Genomic DNA, 12,244 nt, shown 5'->3' with positions numbered 1-12,244 from the left:
GGTACAAAAAAGGGATTCTGTAGTTAAGGAAAACCTCTGCAGATCTGTTGTTTTCCCCTTCTTTGTTTTCCAGAGGCATTAGGCTTCCTTTAGAAGTTTTGTACCCATTTTTTAACAAGAGGCATAATAAAAACTCCAGCATGATACATTTACTGAGGAAAGGATAAGCAACTTTATGGCCTGGAAAAGAAAGTTACATTATTTTTTTTTTTTTTTTCTGCTGGTGTTATGTTGTCCAGTACTAGATGTAAGAAGGACGGGGTGGGGTACCACCCTATTTCCCTCCTTTTATATCCATATGGGTTGTGTAATATGCAGAGTTCCTCAATTTGTTTGTCTGGGCCTTTACATTCTGCTCGATATTGCAATTTGAAATGAGAGTATTTTGAGCCTAGGGTTTCAAAGGCTACACAGGGAGAGTGAGTAATGGTGTGGGGTAAAGGAAGCTGATAGTGTGAAATCTGGTTAGAGAAATACTGATTCCATGTTGAGATTTTTCTTGGGATGATGTACATAGCTGGAGACAATATGGAGAAAAAGCTTCAAGTAGCTATTTCCTAATATCAGATACCTGAACAACTCCAACTAACCTTTTTCTTGCAGAGAATTTTATTTATTGTTTGGAACATCTATAATACAGTACCAGTTCCAAACAGGGACCACCTTGCACTAAGCACACATGGGATTGTTAAGGCAAGAATTACACTGAAGTCTGGCAATTTTATAGCCTTTCCCTAATTATCCTAAACTATATATATATATATATGAAAGAATTGATATCTGATTTTTTTCATTTTTATTTACTATGCTTATGGTCTTAGTCTCTTCTGGTGAAGCAGTTCGTAAGTGGTGGTAAAAATGCTGTTTCTTAGATCAAGGGACCAAATTTCTAGAATTTGTAGTTTTTAGTTATGTAGGCTAATGGTAAACTACTTTTTTCATGCTAGTGGCCATCTTTATAGTTTTCACTTATAAATTAGTAAGTTAAACCATTTTTGTCAATTTAAGGTAACTTGCTTTATTTTCTTAGTGATCAAATAATGAACCTAAAAGGCTGTGAGAAGGTAAATGATATTAAATTTTCCCATATAAATCAAACTTGTAATGTCCATGTTGCCTTTTAGAAAAATTGAGAAAATACACAGCTAGAACAAAACTGTCCAATGTCCCCTACCCAGTATATCATTCCCATGGGTTTTAAAATATCTTCGTACTGAGCAGTTAAGTTGATATGTTCCAAGTTTAGTACTTCCAGCTGGAAAAAAATATTTTGCATTGTGGTGGCTGAAAGATGCGTTACCCACAGATTCATTCTGACCCTTTTGTTTGTTTGTAGGCTTTGGTAGGAAGGTAGTGGGGCTGTTTCACCAAGGAATGTTAAGCCACCTGAAGGTTAGACTGACAGTCCCTTCAGTCCCTTTCTCTAGCTAGCTTGCTAGATCTCTTTCTTTCTAAAACTTAATTTTTCAACAGTCTCCTAGTGTACAGAACCTAAGAATGCTTGGTGCAGCATTATTCTGTTCAACTTGAGTCAGCCTGTTTGAAGTGCTGCAGGATATAGTTCCATTCAAGCATCTTCATAGAACAGTGTTTAAAAGCATAATTAATATGTGCTTGGTAGGTGCTTACTGCTGAATTGGGGCCAGGAGCTCTTGTATTAAAAAAAAAAAAAAAGAAAAAAAAGTGGTCCTGAAGGCTGTTATAAAAGCCCACCCAATGTATCTTTGGAATACCAATACTGTTTTAAGAATGTGCAACTTCAACACAATTAATAGTCTCCTAAAATCATAGTGAGGTCAAATTTCCATATTGTTCATCCTGACCTTTTGATTTACAAATATGCATAGGAAAAGATCCCAGTAGAAAACTGTAGTTTAGTTCTGAATCTAACCTTTACACAGAGCAACCAAATTCACGCTTCGGGATTTTTTTTCCCCCAGATGTAATGAAGCAGTTGTTTTTCACATCAGGCAGCTTAAAAGCTGTATTTAATACATCTCTCCAGTGTTTCACATAGCTAATTAGTGGGTGCAGTTGCATGTTAGTTTTTCTAAGGTGTCATTCCACAATTTGGGGATCTTTGTATCCTCCAATGAAAAGTAAATTCTTGCTAACACAATCTCTTATCCCTGGCTAGTTTATTTTCCCAACAGAATGATTTACGTTTTATATGCAGAGATGCTGGGGGACAGGGAGAACACTGTCAAAGTGTTCAGTGTTCCCTAAGAAAAACTATTTTCTTTAAATCCTGCTCAACTGAAGGAACAGAAGATGATCACAGCCATAATTAGCTTCTCTTTCACTTCTGAAATGTATTATACAAAATATAACCAATGCCATTGAGGAGAAAAAAAGAATTAACTTAGTGTCTCCTATTCATCCTGACAACATCCTGCATAACAATGCATATCTTGCTTTTGGTACTTGTATATTCAAGGAAGTGATATACTACCATTCTTTCCATGATGAAATAATTATTGACACTTACCAATAAAAAAGCAGGGCTAACAAATTTCCAGCACAGTCTCCAGTAGAGGCCTGGCTTGAAGCCCATCATTTGTTGGATATCTTCACTGAATCTATCCACACCTAGAAAGGATGTGAACATCAGACTGGTGTAAATCAATACTGATGAGATGCTGGCATACCCAAACCCGTCTGCTTTTTCAGAAAGCAGACATGAATGACTGCCAAATCAGAAGGCACATAAGAGATGATAGTACTGATCTTTCAGTGACTAGATGTGTCTTTGACATCACTGTATCCAAGACTTAAATGCTTGTGAGCACTTAAGACCTGTCAGAAATAGCATTACCTTTGAAAACTGGCATTTCACAAATACCTAGAATTGAAGTTGTGAATGGGACATGCTTCTTTTTTAATAGTTGTGGACTATTGTAACATAATTTGCTGAACCACCACCCCCCCCAAACCCTTATTCACACAAACCTGATAATGAGGTAGAATCATATGATTCTCAGTTTATCAAAGGACGCTTATTTGTTCCACTTCATGGCATACTTTATTTCTTTCAATGTTTCACTGAATACCACAGAATGTTCATTGTATCTATGACAAACGTAATTTCATCTTTCATCACCTTTCCAAGGAACTAGGGCAATGATGCTTCTGTTCAGTGTAAATATGTAAAAAACTGTATCAGCCAGAAACAGGTGGTCTTTTTTAGAGTATCCTGTGTTTTTAACGATTATAATACAACTAGGATATTCTAAAATTGTTATCTCTGTACTCATCTAAGTATCTAGTCATGTAGTTGTAGGCTCCTTAGAAGACACATGATCTGTTCATGTGAGTAAGAACCAAGAGTAGTTAGAAATTTTACCTGCTGCAGTAATTAAGACAGCAGAGGATAACATGAAAATCATTACATTAAGGCATAGATCAGAGATAAGTCCTGCTCATTGTACCAGGAATATAGAATATGGGTTTAGAAACATGAATGGTTTGATTGCTTGATTATTATCAAAACCTTGGTAGTAACATCCTCTATTTCAGTATCAGACTTTGTATTATCATGCAAGAATTAACATACAAGATTTCTATTGTCAGGAAAACTATTTAACAATGTTCTGTTCAAAGTCACTCAAATGTTAGCTACCTGCAGTAGGATTCACTGCACTGCAGAACAGACAAATGGAGGCACCAAAGCGTTTAGCAAGTGACATAATGGCCAGAGGGGAGAAGAGCTGCAAACACCTAGTTCTTAGTCTTTACTATCCCTTGAATCCATCTAGTCTGAGATTTTGTGTGTGTGTTGATACTTGCGTGTATTTAGTACTTAATCAATTGAAGTATTAATAGCTATAAAACCAGTGTAAATGGTTGCAGTAGAATTTTCTTCCCACAGCCAACGCAGAAAGGAAGATCCTCTGACTTTGTTGACTCCCCTTCAGAAACACTACCTAGACTATGACTTCCCAATCAGAATAGGTCATGCTGCACAGGCCAAGGTGAAAACAAAAAAAATTTGCTGTCCTTGGTTCCTCAGGACATACCAAATTCTTTAGCAGTAAATAAGGAAGAAATGGCATTTCAGTCAGTGCCTTTTAATTCCTTATGGGTTTTACACATTTGAGTAAGTGCTATGAATTCTGTGTCTGAATACCTTAGAAAGCACTGCACGAGTATAATGTGCTTTCTGTGAGTGGCACTAGCCTGATAGAGCTAAACATTTTAAATAGTCTACTAGGGTGTCAAGCTGTCTGTATGCGAGAAATGTGATGTGGTTTTTTTTACTCTAGTAATATTAATTCATGTCAACTCATATGCTTTGGACTTTCTGGAAATAGTCTAGGCTTCAGTGTGATGTTTTCCATCTTCATTTATTGGAACACTTTTTTTACATTAAATAGTTCACTATAATTTACTATGCAAAGCAAACATGCATTTTGTAGTGACTGTAAAATATCCATTTGAATGGTACCTTCTTCCCTTTTTTTAAAAAAATTATTATATTCTGGTTGGACTTACCAGTATGAGGTATCTTGCAAAAGTTTAATCTAAGCCCATGCTATTTTCCATAATGTATTTTAGAATGGAATGATTATTGCTGATATAAAAATTGGGGTGGGGGGTGGGGAATGGCCTTCTCAGTTTCTTTGAAAACAAAGCAATCTCTGACTTTACACCTTAGAGGCATTGGCTCCCAGAGAAGTAGTTCTCTCCAGTGCAATCTGTCATGTCAGACTACTAGTTTGTAATTTATTATACGTGATGTATTCAGAAGGTTTACTTTTAATTCTGAACCCCATTAGGTAAACAGCAGAAATGCAGCTTTTTGCCATGAATATTTGTTAGAGAGGATGGATAGTTTAATGTAATAACTGTTTCTCTTCATGTGAATCAGTTCAGTAGGATTTTTTAATGCAGTTAACGTAAATTAATTACTCCTTTACACGCAGCAAGGATGTAACATATTGACAAGGTCTGGACATTTGAGTATAAACTCTTTGATTTACACACACACAGAGCACTTCCCGCCTCCCCCCCCCCCCCCCGTTATGTACAGGTGAAGAAAAGTAGCCGAAAAGATGTGTAAATATTCTTTAAATTTAATCTAATTCTATTTGCAGTGCCTTCTGTGAACTTTAAAGTGACTGAATTTCGACTCTTATGAATACTGAGTGAAATTCATCATTGTGCAGAAGGTCAAAGACAAGGACTAGATATCTCCAAAAATTTTATTCATAGGTTTCCAGACAGACGTACTCAGAGCTCAGACAGTGCTTGGTGTTCAATTTCTGCTGAAATTAGAGGATAAGTAGGCCATGCTCTCAGGCTGCTTTTGCAACAGCATGCTTTTTCAATAATGTATATGTCTTCAAATAACCATTCTAAGAATCAACTTGTAAAGTGGAACATAACTATATCTACAGACAATGGCACCTGTAGGGCCTGGTTTTTTCCACTTCTTGAAAGCATTTACCCAGTTTTTTTGTGATTCTGTAGGATAAGCTGAAACTGTGGGTGACTTGTTACAGGAAGAAAGGGGTGTACTATAAAGAAAACTAGAATATTTGCTGGAGACTTGGTATTGAATATGGACGTAATAGCCTTGCTTTTCCAGTGAAAAACAAGAGATACTTACAATTTATGATCAGGTCTTGGTTAAACACACTGAACCCAAAGAGAATTTCAGTGTAATTTCTGAACTAACAGGCACTATAGCTGCCTGAGAAAATATCACTGCTGTAAGGGTCTATTAAATGGCACAGAAAACTTGGGACCTTTCTTTATGTACATAATATCGTGTTGTCAAAGGAATTAAATCAATATCCCAAAAAGAACAGATTAGGAAGAAAGTGAAAAGTAGGTTGGCTATAAATGCAAGTCACCCTCCTCACATTGGGCCAACCTTCTTTCACCTCAGTGATGCAGAGATCAGAGTTCAGATAGAACAAAAATGTAGCCAGTAACTCCTGCACCTACTGCCCGCTATAATTTTGTAAGTCATTTTACTGTATAGGCTCAACCAATGGCTTCAGAACCACTCACTGGCACAGAAGCCTTTGAGCAGGTCCTGGCCCTGAGGTGTAACCGCTAAAAGTGAAATAATTTGTGGTCATGTTTCCAAAAAGTAGTCTCATAACTGGAACAGTCAGTTGGATTCCTACAGGCAATCTTTGTACATGTTGTTTTCCTCTCCTATCTCGTTTAACTGTGTGATGTATAGTATTCTTTTATATGCCTGGATTTATTTTTTTTTTAATTAGGAAAGTGAAAATTAGTAATAATGCCTTTAATGCCAATACATATCATTTAAATGAATCCAAGAGATCAAATTACTACACTGAAATAACAGTAGTAAGAAGAAAGTTATACTGAACCAATCCTGAAGTTATTTTGCACTTAATTCCCTTTCCCTGTAAATGTTACTTCACTGTTTTTGCTCCCATACTGAGTTTTACTTGTATGGACATGTGTAGCAGTATATGAGCTCACACAGTTTGTATGCAGATTAAGAGTTATAGTGAAACTGCTTCATTGATCTGTCCTATATTTTGGCCCTTGGGAATTACAGTAAATCAGAGAATGATCAGAATATTCCTGTTGGAGGAGTTCTTGGGAGATCTCTAGTTCAGCCTCTCGCTTGAATCAAGGTCAGCACAATTCAGAACAGCTTCCTCATGTCTTTGTCCAGCTGGGTCTTGAAACCCGTCCCTGCCAACAGCGTCAGCAAGTGCTCTTTGGGCAAACTGTTCCAATGTGTAGCTGTCCTTAAACACAAGAATTTTTTTCCTCCTTTCAATTTGATCATGGTCTTCTGTCCTCCCATTGTGCACCTCAGTGAAAAGTCTGACTCTTGATAACTTCCTTGTAGGTATTAGAAGGCCGCTATCAGGTCCTCCCTAAGCTGCCTCCAGGCTAAATAAGCTCAGTTCTCTCAGACTTTCTTCACAGGGCATGTGCTTCAGCTCCTGAACATCTTGGTGGCCCAACACTGGACTCTGACCAGTTTAACATTACCTTCATTTACTGAGGGTCAAAACCAGGACACATTATTTCAGGTGCAGTCTAACAAGTGCCAAATAAAAGACAGTAATCGTTTCCTGTAATCTCCTCGTTATGCTTCTGTTACAGCTCAGTATGCTGTTGGCCTTCATATGCTGGCAGGTCGTTCTTCTGACTCATTTACCCTGCTGCCCATAACCCTGAGCAGCTCATCTTTGAGTGCAAGTAGCCGATCCAGAAGGGTGTCACTTCTGGTTTGCCTGCCTAGTATCTATGCTAAGAAGTTGCTCCAGATATCTTCATCTGTAAGACCCAGGTTCTGATCTGGACGCTTCTTTAAGTTGCCTAAAGAAGGCTTCTTCCACTTCCTGACCCTGATCGGGTGCTCTGTAAGATTGTCCACAATGTCACCCTTGCTGGCCTCTGCCCTGACCCGCAAGCACTCAGCCATCCTGTCATCTGTTTACTACATTTCAATTGCTCTTCTGCACATAAAGATGACACCTACCCCCTGCTTCTGTCCTAGCAAGCATGTATCTGTCAAACGCAGAACCTAATCATACAAATCCTCGTCTAGGAGAAGATGAGAAAGACATTGTTTTTTCACACACTTCAGTGATCACTGGTGTTGGGAACATGAGAAAGAAGGGATAAAAAGAATATAAAAGCCATTGTGTGGTATTAATTCATAAATCCTATAGAGCACAGAACAAGGTATTGGCATATTTTGCTTAACCATGTAGTGAAGTAACAACAGCTGTCCACCATCCCTTTTTGTTCCCGAGCCTCCTTTTTAACTCAGGCAATACTGATACTCGGTGGGGACCCTTACGTGGTGGCAGCAAGAGAGTAAGCCATACCAGTACCATTGCCAAAGAAGGGCAGCTGTGCTAGTGTAAAAGCAAGCAGAACAGTAGGAAACATTTCCCCCCCATGGCAGTGCAGTAAGCCCTCCAAGCTGGTTTGCCCCATTTGTATTTCTGTTCTGTGGGTTTGTCTCTCATGCCAGGCACACATCCATACAAAAGCATCTGTGAGCGAAGATGAGTACCAGAAGTCAGTACTTGGTTAATTTCTTTCCCTTTTGCAAAATCAGTTGACCTTAGAGTTTTTTCAAATAAATAAAATTTCAGACTAAAGGTTCTTTTTTGGAAATTATTTAAGTAAATGAAAGCAATGAGATGACAGGTGAAAATTAAGATCATTGCTAGCTTATGCTGAGCTTAGTGTGGTCAGTCAGGGAGATGTTCACAGTAAAATCTGACTTGAGTAGAGAAACTGAAGAGCAGTTTTGTGTCAGTGGGAGAGATGTCTGGCTCTTCTTAGAATATTCATCAGATGGGTATCTGGGCTGCACAAGAGGGAAAATGGTCACAAGCTAGCAGTCATAACTAAAATACATCTGTATAGTAAACCAAACTAGCTTTCCCTCCTCTTACACATACAGATGGCCTTTGCAACAAGCAACTTCACAGTAAGTGGTCATAGGTATAATTTGAGCTAAATTTCCATGGGTTTGGTCTGTGCCAAAATGTCAATGCTCGCCTTTAGGCTGGCATAATATTTGGCTGGGTCATTAAGGCAACTGGGGTCGATCAGAAAAAAAGAGGTAGACAAGACCATGCCAGATTTAATCAGTTTAAATATCACCCGGGGCTGTAATAAATTCTTTATAAAGTAACAGGTCATGCTATGTCAGTAAAAACATCTATCAGCTGCCTAAGACAAATGAATAGATATTTTCCCGATTGTGAGGAGGCAGGAGGGAGAAAGGAAAGGCTAATGAAGGACAAGGTGCAATAAATAAACAAAATTTGACTAACCATGACTCAAGTCTGTGAACCACATGCAAGGCCTAGCTATTGTAAAGGGCAGTAAATCCTATTTTAATAGAAGAAGAGAATTACTTGCGCTTACTAAGTGAAGAACAGTTTTATGCATCTGCTTCCAAGCTAAGCTATGATCACTCTTCTGCATTCAGCTCTTTTACAGGGATTAAAGACAGTTGTCCGTGAAAAGTAGCACATCCGCTGTTCTGAGAAAGGACTGCATATGAGCTGCTAGCTCTGTGCTGATGTTGGGTGACAGTACATTAAAACTAAAAAGTATTTCTTTAGTAGATTGAACAGATTTATGCATGTATACCATTCTTTCACCTCATTCACTCATTGACAAGTTTTTAACTGCAAGAGAGAGTTTGTCTAGAAGAATATGGTGGCACAGAATGGATGAATAAGTGACTGAAGGAGGTAAATGGTAGTAAGAATGATAATGTCTAAGAACCTTCTGAATCATACATTAACTATAAATGCTATTTCTGAATAGAAATTAAGATGACTTTCAGGGGAAGAACAATCATATTGGAAATCAGGGTCGCTAGTTCAATACAGACTTCCATGGGAAGAGGATTTGCAGGCTGCTATGACATTGAAACCTGGTAATAGTGAAAGGAGTTGTGACCAACCAGAAAGCGTGACAATGGAATTAAGAGGAGATCGGGAAGAAAAACAAAAGCTCAAGAAACCTGATTAATCTAGCAGCAAACAATTTCATATATGACTGATAGTTCGGACTGTTGCAGTGAGATGACTTGTATAAGACCTAAAATGCAGAATCCCATTGCTTTATTTGGAGAAAATGAGATACTCTTTTTGGGGTCCTCTATAATTTTACTAACCCTGTCTATGACAAGAGAAAGGACTGATAGCGTTCTCCCTGTAAGAAAGGAAAGATCACTTTCACTGTTTCTTTACCAAGGTATGCCTAATTCAGATTAAATTATGACTTGGGTTTTTCTGCTTGATTTAGTGACTGAACAGCACTTTGTACTTTCTGCTCTTTCAGAGGTGGTATCTTTTCCCGGGAATAAGCTTGAGGCTATGAATTACCCCGCCTGCTGTATGATAGGGGAAATTTTGAACTCTGGGTCAGTGCTAGAACATTAAAAGAACTCCTCTAGGTTGGGGGCATAGCAGGAAAAGAGAACGTTTGAAACACTAACTTCAGATATTTAAAAACACCTCATACTAAATGCTGAATTAGGGGTGGGGAGAGCACCCACAGGCCAGATACTCTCTCATAATGTTATAACCAGAGTTTCTAGCAGGCTATATATATAATCAATTATTCAAATATTTCTACTATAAGCAATATTCTGTTTAACCTTTCTGTTTCACTTGAAGACAGTAGTAGTCAACTTTGTCACTTATAGCAGAAGATTTTTTTTTTTTCCTTGGTGAAATTAGGCAGCACAGGACACTTCACAAGACTGTGAAGTTCCTGTAGGCTACGGGCTGAGCTCAGGCAGACTCAGCGTCCTGCCTGCCATGTTGCCAAAGTCTGTGTTGTGGCTGAAAGCACAACCCATTTGTTGAGTTTTCCCAGTTATCCATGTGCATTCATATGGGTTTAGAGCAGTGAATGTGGCTGTTTGCCGTCATTGTGGTTATTTATAGAAGGAGAAAGAAAAAGAATGTTTTTCTTCTTTCTCATGAAGCTTGTGTATCAAGTGTCTTGCTTTTTATTTATGTTACTTTAGGGAGGAGAAAAATATTAAAGACTAAATAAGGCCAGGGAAGCTATTTAATAATCTGGGCACATCATCTGAGACCTGACTGAGATTGTGCTCCAGATTTTTTTTTTAGGGTGCTGTAGCACATCACTGCGCTCTGGTTGGCATATAGTGATTCCAGCCTAGTGCCAGAGATCAACTGAATATTCCTAAAGACTGCCATAGTGGGGATAAAGCCAACTACTGCACCCTTCTTGTGGCATAAATTAGTATGAAATACTAGAAATAGTATTCTTTTTGGTATTTAGGATGTTAGGTATTTCATACCATGCTATGAAATAAGATCAATTTTAAACCGCTAGGTTTTTATAATTAAGTAGAATAATTAGTCTCAAACAAAAGAGACTAATGTGGAAATTCTTATAACTCTCTAAAGACAAACTACTTTATTTGTATTGCATGGACAGAGCTTGAGGTTGGCTCTGGGGGGAAGTTATGGAAAGGAGGAACAGGTGAGCTGCATTTAGGCTAATTTACTTGCTTTGCAAGTACTAGGTACAAACTTGTTACTGCAACTCATCAGCTGTGTTAAGAGCTGCAAAATACTGGCAAAAGTAGTAACATTTCCATCCCATTGCGGTCTCCTTCGCAAGGCAGTTTTCTTTGGCTTTGTGCAGGGTTTCAAAGCTTGGCCCACTGAATGTCTGCATTCCTGTCACTATTCATAAATCAGATTAAAATCACTATATGAAACCTGGCTTGTCGTGGTTTCATGTATGCAAGGATTTGCTGTTTTCCCTTAAAACAATGTGTAAGCATGTCATGAACACTTGGAATTTTAGAAAAGGTTTTGCAGGTGCAAAATTAAGTGCTTACCATAAAACCAGGAAACTCCAATTGCCTCCATTAGAACAGCAAACAATATCGAAGTCCCAGCTGCAAATGTGTCCAGTAGTGTGAGCACATAAATTCCACCCTAGTATTGGGGAGTTAAAAGATGCAATACAGTGAAGTTACTAATAGAATCATTTCAATGCAGTTGCCAAAAATCTGCTTTACTTAAAACATTATCTTAACCTAAGTATTTTAATACGGAACTGATGCTGCAGCTGAAATATGAAATTCATATTTGCATATAAAATAGTGGAATCAGACTTGCAACTCTTCCAAAGAGGCTTCCTTTCAACTCTGCCCTCACTTAACTGGGAAACAGAAGCCTCAACTCGGCGTGATTAATGTGTGCTCTTGGCACTCAGTGTTCAGTGGAAGTTGAAGGCTCTGGCTGTTTGGGGAAATGCTCAGCAGCTCGTAGGACAGGGCCCGTCTACAGCAGTTAATGAAGATCTTCCTAAATTATTGGCAGGAATGGAGCACTACAAGAGTTTCCACAAGCCATTATGACTCAGTTTGTTCCTAAGGCCAGTTATTCTGTAGTCCAGTAGATCTGCAGTCTTAGATCGATGTCTCCTTTTTCCCAAACTGCCTGCATCTCTTTCCCAATGTTCCTGCGCAGGGAATAGTGGCATGTTAAGTCTCTGTTACCAGCAGCTTTGCCCTCTTTAGTTTCTTAGCTGTGGTATTAGCAAACCTTTGCAAACCAATGATCTTCCTTCATGACAGCACATTTCTGTTCTTCAGTGGTTCGTGACTGAGAACTGTAAATGCATTTACTAAAGTCTTGTTTCACTGATATTTTTTTAGCTGCCATTTGACTATGTTTTGCCTCATTTTACAACGTGGTATGAATTTGCTTAAATTACT

The 12,244-nt window shown here is 38.3% G+C and overlaps 1 protein-coding gene and 1 long non-coding RNA gene across 8 annotated transcripts in view; one reads left to right on the top strand and one right to left on the bottom strand.

Annotated features, from left to right (window-relative positions):
* The window catches only part of LOC119157794, a 786,943-nt gene that overhangs the window by 50,010 nt on the left and 724,689 nt on the right, over window positions 1-12,244 (top strand). The gene's annotated exons all lie outside the window — the stretch shown is intronic.
* The window catches only part of SLC6A2 (solute carrier family 6 member 2), a 78,600-nt gene that overhangs the window by 11,987 nt on the left and 54,369 nt on the right, over window positions 1-12,244 (bottom strand). Inside the window, exons 10-11 of the mRNA XM_037409083.1 lie at window positions 11,360-11,459; window positions 2,489-2,589 (exon numbers count right to left, since the gene is read on the bottom strand). Of these exons, the coding sequence (XP_037264980.1) occupies window positions 2,489-2,589; window positions 11,360-11,459 (201 nt within the window). The remainder of the gene's footprint in view (window positions 1-2,488; window positions 2,590-11,359; window positions 11,460-12,244) is intronic.

This window comes from Falco rusticolus, chromosome 15 (assembly GCF_015220075.1).
Source record: "Falco rusticolus isolate bFalRus1 chromosome 15, bFalRus1.pri, whole genome shotgun sequence".
In the NCBI taxonomy this organism is placed as follows: Eukaryota; Metazoa; Chordata; class Aves; order Falconiformes; family Falconidae; genus Falco; species Falco rusticolus.
This window is presented reverse-complemented; position numbering and strand designations above follow the sequence as displayed.